We start from the raw sequence: 24,821 nt of genomic DNA, 5'->3' as shown, positions 1-24,821 counted from the left end.
ACAAATTTAAACATTACACAATATAAACTGGTGTGCTTTTCAAAATGCTACACTTAGTATTTTTTACATTCTTTACAATTACAATATTTCTTGTCTGTTTGGGTTTGTTTTAAGTATTTTTACAGGAGAAGGGTGACACTTGGCTTTACTTGTGTCACCTAGCTTTAAACTCCTATGTAATTTGGTAAAATGTATCAAACAATAAAAATATGAGAGCAGATGATTAAGAAAGAATTCAATGAAAAAGTTAAGGCTGGGGGAAAGAGTGATGACTGAGCAGAAGTAGTAGAGATATTGTACAGAAAACAAGGAAACACAAAACCCAGGCAGGACAAACATGAGGCTTGTCCTCTGTGTTCTCTTAATAAGATCCCAGTTTCTGGGTGGTAACGTACATTTTTAAAACGAACAGAGAGTCAAAAAGAGTAAATAAAGTCAAACAATATCAGAGGACAAAATACAATGGAGGCAACAAAAATCTGTTATTCTAACCCAGAGAATCTAGTTCCAAATAACACATTCTATAAAACTGCCAGTTTTTGAATCTCATAAAGATTACCTATGCAGCCCTCACTTTAAAATGTCTAGTTCTTTGATTATTCCCTATTTGTCCTAGAAGCAAATATTTCTTTCCTTTTTACCTCACTGACTTCTCCTTAGTCTATATATCGGAAATAAAAACATCATTTTCCCTCTAATGATTTTGTTCATAATTACACCAACTTTTAATTCTACTTTTTTAAATGCAGAATCAAGACTGGGTTTGAGACTTTGTCAAAGAAAACTATCTGCACATTGTGTTAACAACAGCATTCCACCTGGCCCTCTACCCTCAAAATATTCACTTTCAAAGATCAAATCCTTAATTAATAAATAAGAATATAAATAAGAAAAATATAAAATTTGTGTGACTTCTACATAATACTTTATAATTTATAAATTACTGTCACATTATTCTTATTTCAAATGTGTGTACACAAACACACATACATACACATTTCTTAGGCTGCTCATATTATAACTTTTCTTTAAAGTAAACATGCCAGTATTATGAGTATTTGCTTCCCCATTTCTATTTGCTTATAGAAATATCAGATTCAGGAAATTATATGATTTAGGGCATTTATACTGGTGAGAATAATAGAATGTGAATAAGCCAATAAACAAAAACTGGGAAAATGAAAGGTAATATTTTGAACCAGGTAGATATTACAAAACCCTCAGAAAATAAAGCATTTCAAAGATGGCCTAATAGAACAGAAAATGGATAGAGATGTTCATAAAGAATTTCATACAACATATTATTCTTTTGCTTTCAAGACTAGCAACTGAAGACCAGTTTGCAAACATTATGTGTATGAGTTATTCTTCTATTTATTTCTCAGGGTTTAATTTAAATTGATCTCAATGTACTATTTTGCATATAGAAAAAGAAGTAATCTGGGTTTCAGATTGAAGTTTTTAAAGAAACAATATCTCCAGGCACTAGAAAAAGGAAGGAGAAAAGTCAGAAATGATTAAAAATAGCCAGTAAAATATATACCCCTTTAATCAAAGAACTCTTATAAATTTGTAACAATCTATCATAATCACACTATATATTCAAATTCAATTTAATAAGAAATCACTTAATCTTTTGTAGTTGTCATAACTAATATTCTAAAATGTGATAACATGGGTTTAAGATAGGAATAACTTATACAAAGCCTAAATAACTTACAAAACCTAAATAATTCCACTAAGAAAATACTCAGCATACTCAGTAACACTTTTTATAAAATGTCATCTCAAGAATGATGAATACAACTACATGAGGAGAACCTTCTCTTTGGTTTTTACTTGGAAATGTCCAACAGAAACTAAAGCTACTATTGCTGCATGGTGTTATAACAACACACCATCATACTTTTGTAATCAGTGAGTTATGCAATTAGTGAGTCAAACTCTATTGACGAAATTAATACATTGACACAAGGAAACCTTTCAATATGTGAACAAAAATATAATTAGCAAAAGGTAGGCTCTGGGTGGGCAAGTGCATAGATGACTAAACCTATTCCTTAGTTTAACTCCCCAATGAAAAAAAATTATGACTTTATACCCAGATGCTGAAGTAAATAAAAACTCCCCAGCATAGTCTAAAATTAATCTTAATGATATATATTTATAAAAATTGTTAAGTATTATTTCCCAGGAATCTTTCTTTTATAATAGCCAGCCAAATACTTAAATCTTTTAAATACCTTTTGAAATATTCTCATGTTCTTTTTAAAATAGCCACAAGAGGTCAGTCTTCCCTAAGAAATGAGTAATATAATGCAGTACCTTGTGAGATAACCATTTATTTTTGCAACACAATACTTAAGTTACCCATTATAAAGTAAATTTGAATGTACCCTATGTTGAATATAGTGAAGTCTTCAACTCTTTGGCGATTCAACAAAAATTACATTAGATCATGATGATCACACACCCTACAACTTAAAAAGTTTCATATATAACTTCATTTAATCCTCAAAATAGCAAGTAGACAAAATCTTTACCATTTCTATTTGTGAGGATGCAAATTTTATTAAGAAGTTAATTGTTAACCTGAACATTCTAAAACTAAAAACAAATACATGTGATTTGGGTATGCAAACTTCAATAAAATGAAAATAGAATTTGTATAATTAAATACATGTTTCAGAAGCTATTACACCACACAGGCTTACCTTGCCAACTATCATTACAGACACACAGTTTTTCTCCTGTCAAGTCACAGTACCCATGATCTGGACTGCCGCAGTTGGCTTTACAGTAAGGAATGTCACAAGCTTCACCCTTCCAGTACTTATCACATTCACAATACACTTGACTGGGAACGGAAACACTGGTTGTACACTTTCCATGGCCAGAGCAATTGTTAGGACAAGAATTGATTCTGTAAAATATAATTCATATATACTTAAATTCAAGATAATTAAAAAAAAATTTTGGTTGATATTTTATAAACTTTCTAGTTTTTATATTAAGTCTTATTTGCTTATTAATTTAATACAGTTTCACAATGTAGCTTCAGCCCGTTAGTCTGTAAGCTTTAACTCTCATGCATTTATTTGCAATTAGTCTTAGTCTGTTCAGTAAGTTTACTTTGCTACCAAGACTCCAAACATCGAAGGACTACACACACACTCAACATCTACAGAATCTGTATGGGTTCCAAGAACAATTTTTTGTAAATACTTAAGTATTTTTAATAAATATTTTACAGAAAAAAATTAAATTCCATGAATACCTGAAAGTCTATAAGAAGCCAAGACATAACTTTGTTATATAACAGTTAAAGCACATGCTACTACCCACCCATACACTCTTAAGAAAAAAAGGGTGTTTACCAAATTTCATTTTAAAGTTTTTAAACTAATTATATTCTATTATTTATTTTATAATATATATATTATATAATAATATATATTATACTATAAACTAATTATATTCTATTATTTATTCTCCATTGCATACATTTTTGTATATATTACATAATAAAGAAATCCTTTAATAAATAGATGGTTCAGGGATATTTTGAATATTTTATTCCTGGCTTAATAAAAAAACCCTAGTTATCAATTTCTACCTTTATGAAGAAAAGAAGAAAATTAAGGTGTAGAATTTCTCTGTGGCCATTCCAATGAAAGCATCGCTGGCTACTTTACTTCACCTTGGGATTTCTAGATTTAAGTGCCAGACACATAATAAATTCTCATAAGTATTGTTTTTCGGATTTTTAGAGGGAGACAGTAGTATACCCACATACTTTTATCTCCTAAGCTGATTCAGTGTTCTCACATGTGTCATAGGAAAAAAATACCAACTTGAAAGAACTGATTAAAAAGAAATTAAATGACATAATACATTATGTCATTTAGGATAGTCTCTGGTCTAGAGAAGGACTACCAAAACTTAGCTTCACACCCCTCTTCAAACTACAAATAAAATACATTAGAAATACAGAAAGGCAGCTCTGCACTCCCTGCATGCTCATGTATCTGTTGCTACCAATAAAGCTACACTGGATTTTAGGCATCTGCCAACAATTTTAAATTTTGTAATTAATATTCAACCAAACTTAACTTGCCACCATAACATCCTCAGACTTAGATATTATCCCAACATGGGCTTAGATAGCATTTGGTGGTACATTGTTACGATTTCATCACTTAAGAAAGGATCCTACATATAATTTGAGTAACACACTAACCTGCTCCTGACACATAACACATAATACAAAGATAAGTTTTGTAAAAAAAAAAACTTACGAATAAAAAATGTTGAAACCAGTTAGGTTATATGCAGCATCACTAAAGAAGTGTAACAGTGCATAGCCAGATGTTGTAACAACTTCAGGCACAGTTTCATTTCCCCTTACTTCAGGAACTATCAAACCACTAAAAAAAGAACAAAATTAAATATTTTATCTATACATTATATATAGATGACTATTAAATTAAGTAAAAATTAACTCAAAAACATTCTTATTACAATCATTAAGCAGCTATATTAGAACGAATAATTCTAAAGTAAATAAATCAAAAATGAGTCCTATCCATTTCTACCCAGTTAGCTCTACTCCTGCTGCAATACACAATTACTCTCATACCACCTCACTCTTTTTTCTCATCACTATAGGACTGCATGTTCCATTTCTCCCTTGATTGTGCTATCCATCCCGCCACAATACCAGTGTGGTCTTCTACTTAAATCATATATATTTTCATTCAGAGCTATCTTGCTACTCTACCAAGTGATCCCATTGGTTGCAAAGTCCAGTAAAGCTAGAAGAAATGCTCTACATTAACTGATTACAATAAAATTCTATTTCACACTGGATGCAAAGACACATGCCTGCCATCCCAGAAGGAGGATGGCAAGTTCAAAGCCAGCCTCAGCAACTTCACAAGGCCCTGTCTCAAAATTTAAAAAGGGCTGAGGACGAAGTTCATTGGTAAAGCACCCCTAGGTTCAAGCCCCAGTACCAAAAAATAAAATAAAATTCTAGTTCTCTAGTATACTTCCAATACACTCATCTAGGCATTTCAGGTAATTTTAAAATACATGCTTTCTATGCTCTTTAAAATTCTGTATATTTATGCAAACTGTATTATTAATATATAACTATTTCAAAACAGAATATTGTTCTTTGAGGCCTATATGCACACATAAGAAAACTAATCTGGGGGTGTAGGAATAGAAATGTATAAGAAGTAGCATTTCAAGTAACTGGCACTTATCTTTAACCTATTTATTCATGGGGAAAAATTACATATCTTCACTTTCTTATACCATACTACCCTCTTTAATTTGTAAAAACATGCAATGAGGAAGAGAATAAGCTGCTAAAAAACTACATAAATCAAAATAGCAAATTCCTTTAAACCAAATTAAATTTGTTTAGGCACCATTACAAACTGAATTCCCTTGAATCATATTTTACACATATTAAATATTAGTCAAATAATTTATTTTTCAAACACAAACTAAGAAGTAATCAACTCTTGATTTAATGCTTTAGTAATTATTATTACAAATACTAGGTTATAATTATATGACATCTACTATAATCATTGTATACATGATTAAGTCATATAAAAACCTTCACTTGGTTCTACCTTGCTACTCCAACAAGTAATCGTATAGCTTTACCTTTTCCCACTGGTTGCAAATTCTAGTAAAGCTAGCAGGAATGCTCCACACCTACAAGGAAACTAAGATTTTTTTAAAAGAGACTGTCGACAGAATTCAAATTCTGTAATATCAATCTTAGCTACACATATAGTGATTAAAGAACTAAAGCCTAAAATCACATAACATGGACTCATATTCTGACTCTATATCACTTATCAGATAGGCAACTTGGCCACTTACAGAACCTTTCTGTGGTTCAATTCTCCATTTGTAAAATGGCAGTGATAATACCTAAAGGATAATAACTTGTACATAGTGATCCTTTAGGTATTATGTTTGTTATAAATAATTTGTACATTGCCTGGCACTAAATGAATACTAACTAGATGGCCAACTGCTATTTACTGGTTTATGTGAGTCCTTGCGTATCCCTTCATATGTTTTATGATCAAGTTTTCAAAACTACTTACTATTGTTCTAAAATATAAAGTCTTTAATGTGTCTACATCTTTCTACGTGTTTTTCTCTACCTAGAATATCCTATCTGGCCCCATACTTTGTCTACCACGTTTCTACTCATAAAATTCACCATGAAGGACTGGTTACTTTTTCTGAAATTATATAGCCCTCTTTTATAACCTGATTAAAATACACTTTTTCACACACTATTATGTGTGAAAAATCTGGTTTCATGCCCCACTCCCCTTTGTGCATGACTAGTGCATACTAAGGAATTTGGCTGGTTTTTGTTCTCAGTTCTTGGAATGCAGCCTTTAAGTCCTTGGAATTCTTTGCTACTCATGGTAGGCCCTGGAAGTTTTTGCCATTGAGGTGACTTATGATGGGCCTCTAGAGTTAAGAGACAATTTAGGATGGGGGATAGCCACACCAACAAGATAAGCCACTGAGTAAAGGGTTGGGCCATATATGGCATCAGCCTAACTTCTAAAGAGAAGAGGGAGTTCAAACTCACAGCCAAAGATTCAATCAATCATGCCTACATAATGAAACCCCAATAAAAACTCTGAACAACTAAAACTCAGGTGAACTTCCTTATTGGTAATACACATTGACTAGTTGGATGGGTGACATATCCCAAGAACACAAAGCTTTGTACCTGTAATCATTCCCAACCTCATTTTCTTCAAATGCCTCTCTTTATTTGGCTGGCTCTGATTTCTATCCTTACAATAAATCTATAGTCAGAAGTTTGGCAGTTTCCTGAATTCTAAGAGTCATTCTAGTCATTATCATCCCCAAACTCATAGCGAGATGGTTATAAGTGAGGGTGGGGACCTCTAAGCTTACAACTATTGTCGAAAGTGAAAATAGTCTTGTAGAGGTGAGTGGCCTTAATCTAGGAAGTTTGGCCCAACTCCAGGTGGCTGGTTTTTAAACTCACTGCAATGACCTGGGCCTTACTTCTTACTATACTATACCCACCACCCCCACCCAGGCTTAAGAAAGTCTCTGGAACTGAGCAGGTTAGTAAATGTGTATTGAGTAATAGTACCTACACAACTGGTACATTTCAAACACAATTCCAATTAGATTCTGATTCTTAGCAAAATGAAGTACAAACAGTAAAAATTCTAACTGGCTCTATTACCTATTAGAAGTAAACAATTTCTGATTCTTAATTCTTCAATTATGAAATGGGGATACTTTGTGAGAATGGGAGATCTTTGTGAGAATTCAATGGCATTTAAACTATTCAGAACAGTCTTTTTTTTCTATACCTAATATATTTTTCTTCTACTCATAAAATTTTATAACATCTATAGACATACATAGAAAATGTTTTAAACTGAGACTTAAAATACCTTAATAAGTTAAGTCTATGTGACTACTAAGAATGAAAGTTTGAAGCAACCAAGATCCCTACATTGTGACAATTGATAGAAATACCTCCTTTACTAAGCCATCACACAATGCATACCTTAACCTTTTCCCTCAGAATTTAAAATTTCAGCATTTCACTAAATAAATAGACAACTATTAAAAAAAATCTATTTCTCAAGCTAGAACTCACCCTGATCTACCCAAATATATAGTTCAAAAAACATATTCAAACCATTTTAAAAGAATAAACTATACAGAAAAAAAGAATATTTATAAAGAAATCTAAGGCCAATATAGTAGTTATTTATGCAGGCTATATTAACATTTTATATATACACACACATATATACACACACACACGCACACACTTAAGCTGACAGAGTACACAAAATAGTATTATAATCATCTTTGAAATTTAGCCATCAATATGTGCATTAAATTTATTTTTGAGTATAGGTCAATATACTTTTAATTAACAAATTATAATACTCACTTCCCTAAAACAGACTATAAATTCATCAATTAAATTTACATAATTACTCACCTAAGAACAGCTATTAAAGGTGCATATATTGAATCTCCATCATACACATACATATGATCCCAGCTACATTCTGTGGCAAAATGATTGAATCTTAATCTTAACACTGCATTTGGACTGAAAAATATTAAAATATTTTTAAATTAACAAATAATACACAAAACACAGTCAAGAAATTTTAGATAGAATATTTTATTAAAAACCTATTTACAGATCATTTTTCTATATCCTCAAATCACTAAAGTAAAAGATTAATGAACTGTCATATCTAATTTGTAAAAATGAGACTTAACTTTCAAAATCTGTTAATAGGCCATATGCAAGAATCACCATTTTCTAAAAATTTAGTCAACAGATTCTGTCTGGATTAAGGTAGAGATTACATAGCTTATACACATTACTGAAACCTTACTGAACTGCCTACTAAAGTGGGTGCATTTCATCATAGCCAACTGTATTTCTATAAAATTGATTTTAAAAATTCAATGTTCATAATGAATCAGACATAACTTTCCTAAGTTCATATATAAACACACCACAGTGTTACTCCACATCACGTACAACCACAAAAATGGGAAGTTATACTCCATCTATGTCAAAATACATTCTGCTTTATGTATAACTAAAAAGAACAAATTTAAAAAGTTTAAAAGACACACATTAAAAAATTTCAACACTCAAGAAGCAACTATTCTTGGGCTGGGGTTATGGCTCAGCGGTACAGAGTTCGCCTAGCAAGTGAGGAGCCCCTGGGTTCGATCCTCAGCACCACATAAAAAACAAATAAATAAATAAAGGTATTGTCCAACTACAACTAAAAAGCAAATATTAAAAAAAAAGAAGTAATTATTCTCATTTCTATAGAACCCTTAGGTGGAGACACTAAGTTCTCCAAATCATAATTGAAAGGTCTCAATGCAATGCTATTTTTTAATGATTACTCAGTATTTTATTGAAATAAGCATACTGTAACTGATCCAATCCAGTAAGTTCTGATGGAACTAATTTATACCTCCTGTAGTGATTCCACCAGCTATTCAGAACATTTTGGGAGGAATCTCTTTCAAAACTACCTTCAGAAGCTTTTGTCTGCTACATGCAATATACTATTAACAAACAGAAACTAGAGATACACAGGAAAAATTTAAAACCCTAAATTACATAAAAAATCCTTTTTAAAAACATGCTTTTCCAAATACCATACTTTTAAAAATCACAAATCCATATCAATTTACTTGTGATCTATTCACAATGCTTACATAGATAAATTCAATTTCAAGTCCTAATTAGGATATTAATTCTTTCTTCTATAAAATGTTCTTTTTTAAATACCCTTAAAAATAAAATGCTGAATAATATAAACCAATGGCATAAGTCACCATGGAATATTTTTAGACTTTCTATGGAGTTTTTAATTCCATAACAAGATGCTTTAAAAGCACCAAAAATGCCTATTTAATGCCATAGTAACTCAAAAATTATTTATACACACACACACATATATCTATTCTTTATATATATATATATATATATATATATATATAATTTATTTTTCAGTTTTCAGTGGACACAACATCTTTATTTTTTATTTTTATGTGGTGCTGAGGATCGAACCCAGTGACCCGTGCATGCCAGGCGAGCCCATTACTGCTTGAGCCACATCCCCAGCCCCACACATATATCTATTCGAATATCACAAGTGAAGGGGTACTGTAATTTATAAAATATGATTTCTAAAAATTGTAAATCCCATCAAAAACATTATGAAAATAATGTTAATAAGCAATTAAACTATAAAATATAAAATTATACTTTTTAATAAAAATACTTTTTATACCATTTAATGGCATTAAATAATCATTTTTATCTTTTAGAATAAAATTAATTCAACTCAAATTGTATACTTACTAGCCTTCAATTAGCCATGTACATTTAGTTTTATACTTATAGTTAATTGGACCATCAGTTAAATATCCGGAAGGTTCTGTTAACCTAGAAAGGAAAAGTTATGAAAATAATTACCTTAAAGTAACTTTAAGACATAATAAAGTAGTATGAGAAAGTTCAAAATATCATTAAGCCAAAGAAATAGGACAGCTGTTTTCAAAATATAAGATATATTTACAACCTAAGAAAACTTTCAAATTGCCATATTTCTGAGAGAATGTGACAATTTACTTTAATTACTTAAATTAGGCATAAGAAAAATACAAGACAACAAAATAAGAAGTAATAAACAATAGGAACAAACTCACAAGATACTCTAATTATTGATGTTATGAAATGCATGCAATAAAACAGATATACTTAGGGCAAGATCAGGTCATTCCACAGGGTAAAATTCCAATGGAACAGATGGTAGAAGAACAAAACTGCAGACATATACAAATCATGGCATTGTAACCAGTTATAGAAACAAGGCCCATGATAGAATTGCATGGTTTCAATTTGCTTGTTATATTATATATATTTTTTCTCTCTCTCTCCTTGACTATTTTATTTTAGATACAAGTTACTGGAAGTTAACTTTATAATTTAATCTTTGGATAGAATAGTCACTGTGACTATGACTGAAAATGAAAAAAAATTAATATAACCAATGATCAATACAATGACTTGGAGACTATGTTTCCTCATTTTCTGGAAAGGTAAGAACTTTTTTCACTTTTAAGAAATGTGACTTCTTAAGTAGAAATAGTGTTGTTAGTTGTGGTTGGGGAATTTAAATATGTTCAGAAGGTTGCTTATGGAAGCTGAATCATCAAAGTGTGCACTGTGCCAGTTATCCATCTGTTGCCTCTCACCTCCAAATTCATCCTATTTGCCTACTCTGCGAAAATAGATCTGGGCCCTTTAAATATCTTTTTCTTTGCCAGATGGCAAGAATTTAAGCTGGCATGCTTTGTCAGTAGAGTGCCCAGGAGAGACTGCAGGAGGAAAGGGTCTTTCTTACTGGTTCCAGTGTGCTCAAGCAGCTCCTATGGTTTCTCCAGCACCAGACTCCTATAGTACACATTGGTCAACAACACCCAGTTAACAACAGTCTCCCAGGGCATTTACTCTAAGGCAATTTTGTAGCAAAATGCCCACAGTGAGACACCTCCCCATGAACAGTTTTCCTCAACATTCTAAATAATGCCTTTATAGCAAGTTCTACAGTGAAAATGATAAGCAAGTCTCACCAGTGCAGCCCTGAACTGACTTTTCTCCCATTCATTAAATCACAGCCATGCCTTCCCAGCAAGAGTGGGTCTCAGGCTGAGAGGAGGAGGGGTTCTTGGGTTTTCTATCTGGGCCATTAAAGCAGCAGTGGCTGTTCCTTGTATCTATTATTTCCGCCTTCTTCAGAGTTCTCCAGTTCTTACAAGCCATTTTCTCCTATCTCCATTCATTCTGTTAATTCTCATTTACATTAAACTTTTCCTGTTAAAATTATGATTATTTCCTAAATGAATCCAAACCAGTACCCTAATAATCAAAGATATGCAAAATAAAATCATAATAGTAACATAATACTTTGCACACAACAGAATGGCTGGAAATGAAAATAATGAAGATACCAAATACTGGAAAGGAGGTGGGGAAAAAAAAAAACTCTAATAAGAATAAATCTGTACAACTACTTTAGAACATAATTTGATATTATCTCACATAGTTCAAAATGGACACAACTCAGTGCAGTAGCTGATGTTGTTTGTGCTACACTCACTATATTCATATCCTCTAAAACCACCTTACCATTCCTATACACTTCAGACTTACTTCTTAAATCCAGTACCTCCATCTTTGTTGAAGGGCTCTGAAGGCAGGGTTGTAAGTAACCTAGCTACACACTCAAGACTATACCACAACACAGAGCTGATCTGCAAAGACTCAGGAGGTTTTCATTATTTCTTGGCTCTAGACAATCAAAGAAATCTGTCAAAATACTAGCAAACCACTAGCTAAATGAGTGGAGACTTCAAAAATCACACTCAATAAAGAATACAGTCATTATGGAATATTTTAGAAATTAACAACAAAAACAAACCCTGGGGATAGGGAAGAACTGTGATTTCTAGCTATCATATTATAAAGATTAAATGTCCCATTTCTGGCAAAAAAAAAATAGATAGATAGACACACAACATGCAAAGAAATAATAAAGCATGGCTTGGTCAAAGGAGAAATTAATAAAACTCTCCCTGAGGAAACATAGACATGGGTAGGCAAATACTGTAAATCAACTGCCTTAAAGAACTATCAGAAATACAAGACAAAAAAAATAAAGGAAACAAGGAAGGTAATGTCTTAACAAATAGAGAACATTAAGAAAAATTTAGAAATTTCCTTATTACAACCTCAAAGCCATATATTACTTCCATACTAATAGAAAAGCAAGATAACAAAAGAGCAAATCCTGTTTAAAAAAAAATGTGCTCTTTATGGCTCATCAACAAATCCTTGTCAGTTTCTAACTTAAGTTGTAACAAATTACCTTTAAAATCAAAATACTGTTGTAATTTAAATTGTGAAACCTTCCAAAATCAAGAGCTGAATCTAATGTTACAAATTATAAGTCTCAATTTAAAGTACAAACATATTTTCAGCCTATGTGATAAATAGTTTTGTGCCTCAGGGACTTAATTTTAAAGAAAATTTTAATTTGTTCCATGAACCTACCTTCCTAGCTACTTTTATTTCAATTTCTTTTAAAAAGAAGGAATAAAAGTTTAGTATATTCAAACAGCACCTTAATAAATAGTTAAGAAATATATAACTCTTTTTATAAGGAAATAAAGCTGGAAATTTAAAAGTAGGCAGCCCTACTTTCCAAATATCACCCACAATTTAATCTACCACCATCCTAGCTGGGAATATACCTCCCAAACTGCAGATGAGGGAATCACCTCCTCTCTCTACTGCCACAAAAAAAAAAAAAGTCCCCCAGCATCACAGTACTAAGCAATCATGATGCTTCTAATTTATCCTCTGCCCATGTTTCTGACCCTACAGTCTATTTTCTATCACCCTACGTCCTCCAACTACCCAGTTCTGTCCTATGTTCCCAATACCTTGCCCTTAGTTCAAATTGAAAAAAAATCCTTCCTCCAAAGAAACATACACTCTGGGAGCTACAATAGCCCTTCTCTCTGCACTGTAAGAGGGAAGGAGCTGTTATGCCTCCCCACTGAATGTACACAACAGGAAAATCTGAAAACTACACACCCTATTCATTCTCCCTACCTTCACCTCTCATCCCTAGCACTAACAATCCTACCAAGAGCCTACCATTCCCTTCATCTACCACCAAGAGATTTTCTCTTTGCCAATTCAAATCTAAGTATGGTAGATTGCCACAATCAAGGAATAATCAAATTCAATCAGGACAGTCTTTATACATGGTCGCCATTGTAAGTCATCCTCAAATGGACATCCTTTTAAAATAGGTTTGCTAGTTTAAATACTATTTGCTGGTTTATTGATTCTTTTTTTTTTCTTAACCTCCTTTGGCAAATAATAGTTGTACATATTTGTTGTACAAAGTAATGCTTCAATACATGTATACACTGTGAACTGAGTAAATCAGACTAATTAAAATACCCATCACCTCACATACTCATCATTTGTATGTGATGAGAACAATTAAAATCCAGTCCTTTAGCAATTTTGAAATCTACACTAACTATAGTCACCGTGTTGTGCAATAGAACACCAGGACTTACTCCTCCAAACTGAAACCTCCCCCTTTTGAACAACTTTTTCTCCTTCCTACCCAACCCAATCCCTCAGCTTCTGGTTACCACCAAGCTGCTCCCTACTTCCATGAATTCAAATTTTTAGATTCCATTAAGTGAGATTATGAGTTATTTGTCTTGCTGTGTCTGACTTATTTTACTTTTCTATAATATCCTTTAGATTCATCCATGGTATAACAAATAACATAATTCCATTCATCCATTTTTAAGGCTCAGTAAGAGTTCTTCTGTGTATATATGCCACTTTTTTATTTGTTGATGGTCACTTAGGTTCTTCCCAATCTTGGCTATTAGAAATACTGCTGTAATGAATAGGGGGTGAAGACATCTCTTCAGAATACTGATTTCAATCTCTTTGAATGTATTCCCAAATATGGGACTATTGGATCATATGATAATTTTATTTTCAATTCTTTGTGGAACCTCCCTATTATTTTCCAAAATGGCCAATTTACTAATTTATAATCCCACTAATAGTGTGTAGGGGCATACTTTTCTCCACAACCTGGCCAACACTTGTTATCTTTCATTTTTTTTGACAACAGTCATTTTAAAAGGTATGGGGTAATATCTCATTGTGGTTTTAGTTTGCATTTCCCTAATGATTAATGGTGAACAACTTTTTGAACAACTTTTTCTTTTTATCTGTTTTTTGGCTTTTTATATGTCTTATTTTGAGAAATGTCTATTCAAGTTCTTTTCCTATTTTAATACAGTTATTTGTTTTCTTCATTTTTTTTTTTTTAGTTGTAGCCGGACATAATACCTTTATTTTATTTATTTATTTTTATGTGGTGCTGAGGATCGAACCCAGGGTCTCACATGTGCTAGGCAAGCGCTCTACCACTAAGCCACAACCCCAACCCCTGTTTTCTTTATTATTTAGTGGAGTATTTTGTTTGTTTTTGTTGTTTTTTGTTTTGTTTTGTTGTGTTCTGTTTTGGGGGGGATTTTTTTGGTACTGGAGATTGAACCCAGGGGCACTTTACCACTGAGCCATGTTCCCAGCCCTTTTTTATTTTTTCTTTTGAAACTCACGCTTACTTCAACTACCATGCAGTATCACCAAGATATACCATGCTCTCACTTCAACTGACATGCAGTATCACCAAATATACCATAATTTTCTGAGGCTAGTCTCAAACTTGCAATCCTCCTGTCTCACCCTCCCAGGTCACTAGAATCATAGACATGCACCACCACACCTGGATGTTTTCTTATTATTAAATAGTTTGAGTTCTTTAATCATTTTGGATATGAGCCCTTTATCTGATATATGACTTAAAAATATTTTCTCTCAATCTGTGTGTTTTCTCTTCACTCTGTTAATCCTTCAGTTTGCAGAGAGATTTTAGCTAGTATATGGTGATGGCCAACCCAAGTACTACTGTTAAACCAACTTGGGCAATGATTCTGTGGTCAGGATATGATTTGTATAGAGTGACCTCCAAAGTGGGATGGGACCCAAGATGACTTTACTAGAGTACAAGAAGAGAATATCACAACTTCTGTTAGTATTATTAATAAAGCACCCATTCAAAATGTTGTATTCCTTCTTCAAATCACTCACAATCCCATCTTCAAATTGCTAGCAGGACAAAATAGGATGAATGTTTCTAAAACCAATAACCTAAAGTTTTCAGCACTTTAACGTTGTAGATATTGTCTATCAGTCTGCATCTGTGGGTTAAGTGGATTCACAGCCACTGTTCTTCAGCAATTACCAAAGAATCATCAATTACAAAGAGGAGGTCTGTTCACCAAGAACACAAACCACCTAATTATACACACACCTACCAAAAAGCTTCAAAATACAAGACGTAAGACCAAAAGAAATGCAGCCACAAACAGGTGTATTCACAATTATGGTTGGCAACATCAACACTCCTCTGTTATAAATAGAACAAGTAAACAGAGTATGGGCAGAAAAGCAAAAGACCTGAAGGATGCTCAGCAGCAGACACGCTCACTTCAACTGCCATGCAGTATCACCAAAATATACCATGTTTTGTCCAGAAAATAAGTTACAACAGATTTGCAAGAAGTGGAATCACACATGGAATATTTTTGGACATAATGGAAAAAAATCTCTGGTAAATTAAACCACATAATTATATATAAGCCATAAATCAAAGAAGGTATCACAAGGAAAATTAGCATGTTGAACTGAATGAAAACAAAATATATCAAAATATGTGAGAGGCAGCTAAAGCAATGTTTAAAAGAACCCACATAATGTTAAAACTATTTTATTAAAAAGAAAGAAATATATCTAAGGATCTAAGCTTTCACTTTAAGAAACTAGAATAAGAAAATCAAATTAAAATACAATGAAACAGCATAAATGAAAGTGAAAACAGCAGAAGTCAATGAAACCAAACATAATCTCCAAAAATATCAATAATATTGACAAATGTCTTTTTAAAATAAACAAGAAGAAACTAAGCATAAACTAACCAATATTAGGAATAAAGAAAGAATACCAGCAAAGAGAATTTTTCAAATGATTGGTCACAATATACTATGTTTTTTATGTTTTGCTAGATTTGAATTAATACTTTGCTGAAGATTTTTTTGTGACACTGGAGATTGAACATAGGGCCTCACAAAAAGACTACTGCTTCTGTGTTTACATGAGATACTGCTCTTCTTGCTGTGTTTCTGGTTTTCTTATCATGGTAATTCTAGCCTTATCAACTTAATAACTTAATTCTGTTTTCTGTAGAACTGGTATAAAGTTCTTGAATATTTGGTAAAATTCACCAGTGATGTCTCTGGGCTTGAAATTTTCTTTGGGGAGAAGGTTTGCAACTGTGGATTTAATTCCTTTAATAGATGTAGGAATATTTATCTTATTTATTTCATTTTGAGTGAGTTTTGATAACTCGCGTCATATAGAGAATTGGTCCATTTCATCTAAGTTTGCAAATTTACGGGCATAAGGTTGTTTATAATATTCCCTTACTATCCTTTCAAAGTTAACAAACAAATGGAATTGAAAACAAAAGAAATACTAGCAATTACAAACACATTAAAAATTTATTTCAATATAAATCTAATGAAATACATCCAGGATTTGTATCTGAAAACTACAAAATATTGATGTTAAAAAAAATGAATGAAAGTCTAAATAAATGAAGAAATATTCTGTACTGATGAACCAGAAAATTCAATATTATCTAGATTATCAATTCTTCCCAAAATGACCTATTACAGCAACACAGTCTCAACCAAAATCCCAACAAGATTTTTTTTTTAGAAATTGACAAAATAATTCTAAAATTTATATGGAAAAGCAAGTGAGCTAGAATAACCAAGTGAACTCTCAAAATTAAGAATAAAGTTGGAGGAATCTCATTATCTAATTTCAAGACTTACTATAAAGATACGGTTATAAAGCCAGTGGGGAATTCATAAAAAAAGACAAACACTTGGATGAATGGAGCATAATAGAGTCAAAAATAGATATGAAGGTAAAAATATTCTATTAATTTTCAACAAAGATGCAAAGACATCAGTGGAAAAGGGATAGTGTTTTCAAAAATGGTCATTTCATGATGTTAAAGGGATCAATTTACCAAAAGAACATAATCAAAAATTTTATGTACCTAATGGAGTTTCAAAATACATGAAGCAAAAACAGATGCAACTGCAGGGAGAAATAGGTAAATACAAAATTATTATGTAAGATTTCAATGCACTTTTCTCAACAACCAACAAAGCAGACAGAAAATCAGAAAAGTTTTAGAAGATTTGAACTATCAACTAACTTGAGCTAAATAAAACTATACAACACTACACTATCAATAGCAGAGCCCTCACCACATGTCATGGAATATTTACCAAAACTGACAATATCATGACAATAAATGTTAAAGAATCCAGGTCATATTGCCTGATACATATTAAATAAATAAATTGAATTAGTAGTTTATAAATCCATATATTATATATATACACACACACACGTCTGTGTGTGTGTGTGTGTGTGTGTGTGTGTGTATAAATTCTACCAAGCACATAATGAAGAAATAATGCCACATTCACACAAACTTTTCCAGCAAATAATCAGGAAAGTCCCAGCTCACTCTATGGGACCAGCATTAACTCCAACACCAAAACCAATGAAACTTCAAACTTATGTTCTTTGAACAACACTGTTAGAACAATGAAAAGACAGCTCCAGAATGGCAGAAAGTACCTCCAAATGATAAGAAAGTAGTATACTGTTAGAGTCTGTAAACAAGTCTGGATGGCGCCTGGCAAAATGCCAGAAGGAGTGGTTTGTGAAGTAATGCCAGTGAGCCATTAAGTGTGGAGATTTCTTATTGGTTGACTGATGTATCTAGTTTATGCTAATTAAGATAAGCTGTGTGGAATGTATAAATACTGCTCCTGTCCTACAATAAATGGCTCCTACTCCTGCTGTATCAATCTACACAAGTTGTTCATCACCCCCCGGTTATTTTGCTGCAGCCAGACTGCAGCAGTATACAGAAAATATAAAGAACACATAAAAATCAATAGTAAGAAAAAAAATTATTGTGTAAAAGATTTGAACAGACAAGTCACTAAAGAAAATCTACAGATAGCAAGTAAACACACAATGAAATACTAAACATCATTATTCTTTGGAAAATGAAAATTAAACCCCAATGAAGTATCACTCATCTACTACAATTGCTAAAGTTTAAAAAGACTAACCACAACAAGTATTGGTGAGGCTGTGAATTAACCAGAACATTCACACACTGGTGGGAACACAAATGATAGAACTACTTTGGGAAACAGTTTGCCAGTTTCTTTTAAAAGTTAAAAATATATAAATATATATTTATATATTTATATATATGCCATATGATCCAGCCATTCCACTCTTAGGTATTTCCCCAAGAGAAATGAAAATACATGTCCATTCCAAGACTTGTAAATGAAAGTTCAGAGAAATTTTATAAGGAAAAGCCAAAAATTAGAAACAATCTAAACACCCATCAGCAGGTGAAGGGACAAACAAATTGTGGTGTATCCACACACTGGGACAGTATTCATAAATAAAAAGAAATAGTCTACTGATAACCATTGATGAATCTCAAAATAAATACACTGTACCTAGAAGCTAAGCAAAATGAAGTACATAATGTAGGAGTCCACTTATATAAAATTCTAGAAAATACAAACAAATATATATCAAGAGACAATAGATGCATAGTTATCCAGGGACAGGAACAAGCAATTAGAAGGAAAACGAGGTATTTAAAGCTTTTGATGTGACTAATATCTTTTATGATTTTTATTGTGGTGGTAATTTCAGATATATATAGATATATAGATATACAAAAAATACAAAACTTAAGATTACAAACTTTAAAAATTTCACATTGTACATTTTAAACTGTACAGTTTATTGTTATGTCATTATACTTTAGTAACTCTTCAAAATAACTTAAAGATATTACACCTGTAATTAAAGTCCTTCATTTTCAAAGTACTAAGAAGGAAAATTTGTGCTTTAAGAGTATATAATAATGTGTGGCTGGGGTTGTAGGTCAGTGGTAGAATACATGCCTGGCACCTATAAAGCACTGGCTTCAATCCTCAGAACCACATAAAAACAAATAAATAAAAATAAAGGTATTGTATCTACCTACAATTAAAAATTAAATAAATTTTTAATAGTTTTTTTTAATTTGTTAATGGACCTTTATTTTATTCACTTATTTTCATATGTGGTGCTGAGAATTGAACCCAGTGCCTCACACACGTGAAGCAAGCACTCTACTACTGAGCCACAACCCCAGCCCAAAAATTAAATAAATTTTTAAAAAATAAACAACGTATAACCTAATCTCAGGAGTCAGAGAAGCCTCCTTTTTAAAGAAAGTAGTACTTAAGAAGTAATAGTTAAGGGGCTGGGGTTGTGGCTCAGTGATAGAGCATTTGCCTGGCATGTGAGAGACATTGGGTTCGATTCTCAGCACCACATATAAAACAAATAAATAAATAAAGTGACATCAATAACTAATAAAAATATTTTTTAAAAAAAAGAAGTAATAGTTGGGCTGGGGATGTGGCTCAAGTGGTAGTGCGCTCGCCTGGCATACGCAGGGCGCTGGGTTTGATCCTCAGCACTACATAAAAATAAAAGATGTTGTGTCCACTGAAAACTGAAAAATAAATATTAAAAAATTCTCTCTTTCTCTCTCTCTCTAAAAAAAAAAGAGGAAGTAATAGTTAATATTAGAAGGCTAATCAGTTTTTATCCAAGCAAAGATCAGGCAGGAAAAGAGGCTCAAAGAAGTAAACCATATAAAATGCCTGAAGCCAAAAGGAAAGAAACACTTTTCAAGGAACTTTTAAAAACAAAAAGGAATAAAAGAGGGGTGCCTCTTATCTGTCAAAGGTGTCAAATCACAGAAACACCTTTCTTCAAAATCCCACTGTATCAATTTGTAATCCTAGAAAGAGTCCATTTGAATTATTTTCTATTCCTATTGTGTGTATAATGTAAAAGGAATCCATCAATATAAATTATCTATTAGACTCTTACTTTGAAGTAAAGACCTGTGGACAAGGAACATTCTGTTTAACTTTATTATAGTTACTGAGAGTTTCCCTACAATTAATAGAAAGAATTCCTTGTGTTTTTTAAACACATCTTAGAAAAATGTTTACACATTTAATCCTGTCTATCTTTGTTTACAATAACCTAATTTCTGACATTATATCTTCATTTTGCTGTCACCAGAAATAGTTTCATTATAAACATGTGAAATTCAGTATCCAAGTCTGAGTAATCTAAGACATTTTTTAAAATTTTATATATTGATAAAACAGGTAATTTTAGGAAAACATTCAATAAATATAATAAACTTACATTCATAAATAATTCGCAATATAGTGAGATGTTTTCCAATCTTAGAACATTAGGTTATTTTGTTTACCTAAAGAAATTAGAATTATTATAAGTCCCACGTTAGCAAGAAAATGTCTAAGAACCAAAATGGAAATTTATATAAATATGAATCTCAACTATTTTACAAAAATAATTCTAAACTATATTCTAAAAAAAGAATGTTGCTCACTCAAATGGATTATAGCAAAATGTTTTCTAGCTAATTCTTTTTTTTTATTTATTTCTTAGTTGGACACAATTACTTTATTTATTCATTTCTATGTGGTACTGAGGATCGAACCCAGGGCCTCGCACTTGCTAGGAGAGCTAATTCTATACTAAGCTACTCAAATGTAATTTGAATTAAAGTCTATCATAACCTTCATTATATTTCAAATTGGTACTGTCCTTTCTGATTCTCAGTCATAAGACCTTTAGTCTTAACTGAATGAAGATCATGCTCATTTGTTTTACCTTGTGAGGAATAGCCTGTAATCGTGAATGTTTTAGTCTTTTCAAAGGGAAACAAGACTGGAATCAATGATAGAAACTGAAGTATCACTTGTGATGCCATATTTGCTTCTGCATTTCTTCCCCCAACCATCAATCTTCCAATGTAAAGAAGGATACTTTATTCCCTAGTGAAACTCTACAGTAGAAAATAGCTAAGTTACCATGGAACCAACCAATTAATTTTGACACCTGCTTACCAAAATTGATCAATCATTTCTGATGTCTGTTTGTAAGGCTGCTATCCTTCAGTTTCATAAAAAGATTTTCAAGGTGATTAGTGAAGTAAGAACTTCTAGTTAAATTCTTTCCCACTGTATTACTATTCAAATAATGGAAAAACAAATCACTATCTTTGAGTAAACCTTTCATAGCTTAGCATGTACATTTTACCAGTAACAAGTCTTTTTTTCTAAATATGATTCTTCTCTATAACATTAAATACATCTTCTTTACCCCTAAGAGTATACAAGAGAGAGATAGCTGCACCAGTTATATTTACTCTAATTAATAGCTTGTATTCCACAGAGAAATGAAAAACTATTTGCCAACAGAGTACAACGAATTGTAGGAAATAACAACTTCCAAGGAAATTGTGGGTATTCAATGATTAGTTCAAGGTTTATTGTCATATAACCATATCAACATTAAAAAACCTATTCTCCTTATACTCAATAACACATTTTGTTTATAAACACCATCTCTCAATATTATATAGGTTACTTTTAACTTGATCTGTAAGCTCTCCTACTAACTGAGACAACAACTGCTAGTCAGGTTGCACGCTGCTAGGTCACAGGCTGACAAGTTCTCCTACTATAAAACATAGATACTATATGAGCTTCTCAGGACAATTTACATCCTTTTTAGAAAAATAGAACAAATCCACCCACACAAAGGCCAATATCCCTAAACTGCATATGAATCAAGCAATCTCCTCTTTACATATAAAAGGATGCAAAAAATGAATGCAGCTCTTTTCACTGTTGACTGCTAGTTTACATGTTCAAATTCTCTCTTGCCAAGCAGGTAAAGAGGCTGGCTGCTTTTGTCATAATCAAAGTGCAAAAACACACTTAAGGAAGTCTATACTAAAGACACCGTTCAATAAAATCTTTGTCATCTTAAAACACTTTTCAAACTTTTAATTAGCACCTCTTGTAAATATTTTAAATGTATTTTAAACTGTAGTTTGTGAAATCATGAACCCTGAAAACAGTTAACCTACTGCTACAAATGAATTTCATAAAACTGCACTTTGAGATTTCACTTCCAAAACCTTGCTGTAATTTAAATAGCAAAATCCACCTAAAACTTTAAAGTGCCATTTTAAAAACATACATGTTTACATTGAGTTTAAGGAGAACTGCTTTAACCAACAACAACAAAAATGAAAGGAAGAAAATAAAAAATATTCTGTTTAAAACTAAAAGAAAATTCTAGAATATATTAATAAGGTAAACCATATCCTCACCTTTGCCTTAGAGCCCAAGACACTTCACCTAAATTTTGCTATCATCCTGACAATAAATGTTAGCAATCTACATAGTGTAATTTCATAGCCATAAACCAGTCAGCAAACTTCAGATTAAGTATCTAGAAGGCTAAGAAGCTGAATTTCTGTTACCTGCAAGTTGTCAGAAGGCTACACTAATGGCCTCAACTAATTATTTATTGCTCCCCAACACCTACCCAATTCTTTTTATAACGGTCAGGAACCTAAGAAGCATCAACCAATAGGGAGAAAGTATCTCAGTGAAGCAAACTCCTTTAACACCTTTAGCTTCTGAAAACCCGGATTGAATTCCCACACAATACCTGATTAGCTAATTAATCAGTTTGAAAACTTCATTTTCTTCACCACACACAAAATAAGTCCAGGTATTCATCCTTTTACCTAACAGAATGTCACCCATGTATTCCTCAATATAAGCCTACTCTAGCAAAGTCAACATCGCCTACTGGCTAAAGTTTTGGGATAATTTGGAATCACGACCCATCAATTTCTAACGAGTAACCTTCAGCGAGTTATTTAAATTCATTGCCTGATTTCTCTGTGTATCTAGTATAGGAATCCTGTAAGTCATAGGATTATTGTGAAGAGCAAATGGGATAACCTAAAACGCTTAGAACAGTTGGACACTTTGAAAGCCCATCATAAACCCTACTTCTTATGGTCATTGGGTACTAAATAAAACGTCAGCAGTGGTCACGTCTAGAGAGGAGCAGGATGGGAGAGGAGTACCGGCAGACCACAACTTAAAACCTTTACACTTCTGTGTTCCAATTTTTCATAATGCACATGTATCTCATGAGTTACTTGCATAATTTCTCATTTTTAAAACACTGCCCTAACGAAAATGGTGTTTGGCACTGTAACTGGGTGCGAAAAATGTTCTTGCTGTGCAGGGGATCAGAAGTCGCTGTGAGCATCTGGAAAGCCCGGGGAGCCTTCGCTGCGCGTCTGCCAGCGTCTGCCAGCACCCCGCGCGGGCCGGAGAGCCTCAGGGCGCCCACGGCCGGAGGGGTGCAGCAGGGGTGCAGCGTGGGCCCCGCTCCCGCCCGCTCCCAGCCCGGGGGGAAAGCCGCGACCGCAGCCGGACGGGGCTGAGGGTCGGGATCCAGCGAAGGCACTTACTTGAACCTGCCCTGGCAGTGCTGGCACTGGTCCCCCACCCAGCCCGGGTCGCAGAGGCAAGTGGAGTTGACACAGCGGCCAGAGAAGCAGGAGCCGGTCCTCTCGCACGGCTTAGACTGGGACACCTGCGCGTAGAGCGCCAGGTAGAGGAAGCCATAGCACAGCAGCCAGCTGTTCCCGTCCGGCAGCCAGGAGGAGGCGCCCCCGCCGCCGCCCGCCGGCCGAGCCCTCCACAGCCCCGGGGCTGCCGGCTGCGGGGCGCCCAAGCGGGCCTGGCCCCCGGGCTCCATCTTCCCCGCGCCCATGCCCGGCTGGGCTGCGCTCGCGGGCGCGGACAGTGATGCTCCGGAGGGGAATCCCGGCCGCAGAGAACCTCGCCGCCGCCTCTCCTCTTTCTCCTCACCGGCGCCAGCCCCAGTCCCGCTCTCTTGTCAGGAGGGACAGATCCCGACCGCCGTCGCCTCCGCTTGGCTGCTTCCAGCCGCACTCGTGCATCGCCGCCCAGCCTCCTGACCTTGTCCGCAGAGGGCCAACCCCACAGCCGCGGCGCCCGGGGCCGGACCAGAGGCGGGGAGCAGGCGTCGCAGGCTGTGCCCGGCGCTCCGGAGGAGACCTGGCTGCGCGGGGGAGGGGGCCCCGCGCGCGGCCCCGCCTCGCCCGCGGCCCGCGCCAACTGCCTCGGCTCCGAGCGCCGCGCGCCCGGGAGGGCGGGGGCGGAGCGGGAGCCCCGAGGTGGGCGCGCCCACGCGGGAGGGGGGGGACGGAGAAGGGGCGGTCAGCCTCGGGCCGTCCGCCGGGCGGTCGGCTGCCCCCCAGCAGCCATTTTCTCTCCCGTGCCGCTGGCCAGCTCTGGGGCCGCAGCCCTGACCGGCAGAGCGTCAGGGCGGCCCCGCACCGCCGAGCGTGTGCGCGCTCCCCCCTTGCCCGGCGCGGTGGTCTCGCCCCGCCCCTGACAGGGACCTGGGACTCCCCCCGCGCGCGCCCACCCCGCGTGGC

At 34.4% G+C, this 24,821-nt stretch overlaps 1 protein-coding gene across 3 annotated transcripts in view; it reads right to left on the bottom strand.

Annotated features, from left to right (window-relative positions):
* Window positions 1-24,415, bottom strand: part of Atrnl1 (attractin like 1) — a 725,103-nt gene extending 700,688 nt beyond the window's left edge. The window contains exons 1-6 of one of the 3 annotated variants that reach the window (XR_009227328.1): window positions 23,826-24,412; window positions 9,956-10,039; window positions 8,051-8,164; window positions 5,683-5,733; window positions 4,299-4,427; window positions 2,715-2,923 (exon numbers count right to left, since the gene is read on the bottom strand). Coding sequence is in view for 2 of the 3 variants with exons in the window: in XM_058581325.1 (XP_058437308.1) it covers window positions 2,715-2,923; window positions 4,299-4,427; window positions 5,683-5,733; window positions 8,051-8,164; window positions 9,956-10,039; window positions 23,826-24,130 (892 nt within the window). In the remaining variant the exon portion in view is untranslated. Of the gene's footprint in view, window positions 1-2,714; window positions 2,924-4,298; window positions 4,428-5,682; window positions 5,734-8,050; window positions 8,165-9,955; window positions 10,040-23,825 lie in introns of all 3 variants that reach the window. The other 2 variants (XM_058581325.1, XM_046450211.2) reach the window with 2 other exon arrangements.
* Window positions 24,416-24,821: the final 406 nt, after the last annotated feature.

Source organism: Marmota monax, unplaced genomic scaffold, assembly GCF_021218885.2.
Source record: "Marmota monax isolate L192 unplaced genomic scaffold, Marmota_monax_Labrador192_F-V1.1 WCK01_AAM20220418_F8-fsc00004, whole genome shotgun sequence".
Classification (NCBI taxonomy): domain Eukaryota; kingdom Metazoa; phylum Chordata; class Mammalia; order Rodentia; family Sciuridae; genus Marmota; species Marmota monax.
Note: the sequence above shows the minus strand (reverse complement) of the source record. Positions and strands in the feature narration are given on the sequence as shown.